The sequence below is a fragment of the Elephantulus edwardii genome, unplaced genomic scaffold (genome assembly GCF_000299155.1).
Source record: "Elephantulus edwardii isolate Elephantulus edwardi_28Jun2011 unplaced genomic scaffold, EleEdw1.0 scaffold00507, whole genome shotgun sequence".
Taxonomy (NCBI): domain Eukaryota; kingdom Metazoa; phylum Chordata; class Mammalia; order Macroscelidea; family Macroscelididae; genus Elephantulus; species Elephantulus edwardii.
The window spans coordinates 262090-263049 of NW_006400257.1; the positions used below are offsets into that span (position 1 = coordinate 262090).

General features: G+C 50.7%; 1 protein-coding gene across 1 annotated transcript in view; it reads left to right on the top strand.

The window, feature by feature from the left end:
* ETF1 (eukaryotic translation termination factor 1) overlaps positions 1-567 on the top strand; it is a 58927-nt gene extending 58360 nt beyond the window's left edge. Inside the window, exon 13 of the mRNA XM_006903086.1 lies at positions 231-567. Coding sequence (XP_006903148.1) covers positions 231-567 — 337 coding nt within the window. The remainder of the gene's footprint in view (positions 1-230) is intronic.
* Positions 568-960: the final 393 nt, after the last annotated feature.

The window sequence follows — 960 nt, forward strand, 5'->3', positions numbered from 1 at the left end:
TATGAAAATTAATAAAATATAATTATAGGGAAAAAAAATAGCACCTAATAACAATTTAGAGGCTTGGTGCTAGAAGCCTCTTCCCTACCTCACCTGCTGCAGAACTATGTAAGGATCACAGGCTGCTCTGGCAAAAAAAGTCTAGACTTGGATGTGCTGAGCTTCTGTTAGAGCTGGGGCTGGGCCTCTGCTGAATTTTGACTCCTCTCTGACCTTTGCTCATCTCACAGCCGATCAGGCCAAGATAGCTCTCAGGCTGGGCCAGGAAACACAGTAGGGAGAGCCTTATGGGGGCCTGCTGGTGGCCGCTGTGGGGAAACCAGAACTAGTAGGCTGAGCAAAAGGGGGACAGAGGGTTCTCTGGGCTGGGGAAAGGCATCCAGTGGGCCCACCTCCAGATCTCAGCCCACTGAGGTGTCCATCTGGCCCAGCTGTGGCTCCTTTCCGCCCTCTGCAGAATCAAACTACCCTTGCGGGCTTCTGGGGCCTGTGACCCTCTTGACCATGAAGCCACAACAGGTAGAGAAGCCAGCGTCAGCTGCTAAAGTCGGAGACCCATGTCCATAGAGTGAAAGGGGGCTGTGGCGGACCTGCAAACATACACGATGCTTTCCCCCCACTGGGACACAATAATAACTATAATTTACCAAGCGCTTCCACTGCTAGGCACTAGGATTACAAAAGTGGGGGAGATCAAATCGCAGTCCCAATAAATGAAGAAATGTATAACAACGTGTTAAGCGTGTCACAGATTGTAAAGTGAGGACGTGAAAGGGGAGGGTTTGCACCCAGAACCACCAGCACCAGCACCTCATCAGAATGGGGGTCAGCCTAGCAGAATGGGGCAGAAAGGGGCCTGCAGGGAGAGTGGACAGTTCAAGTTAAGGCAGGGAAGAGTGGGAAACAGCAGATAGGGAGGAAGAGAGAAAAAACACTAGCAGATATTACCAAAGGTGAATT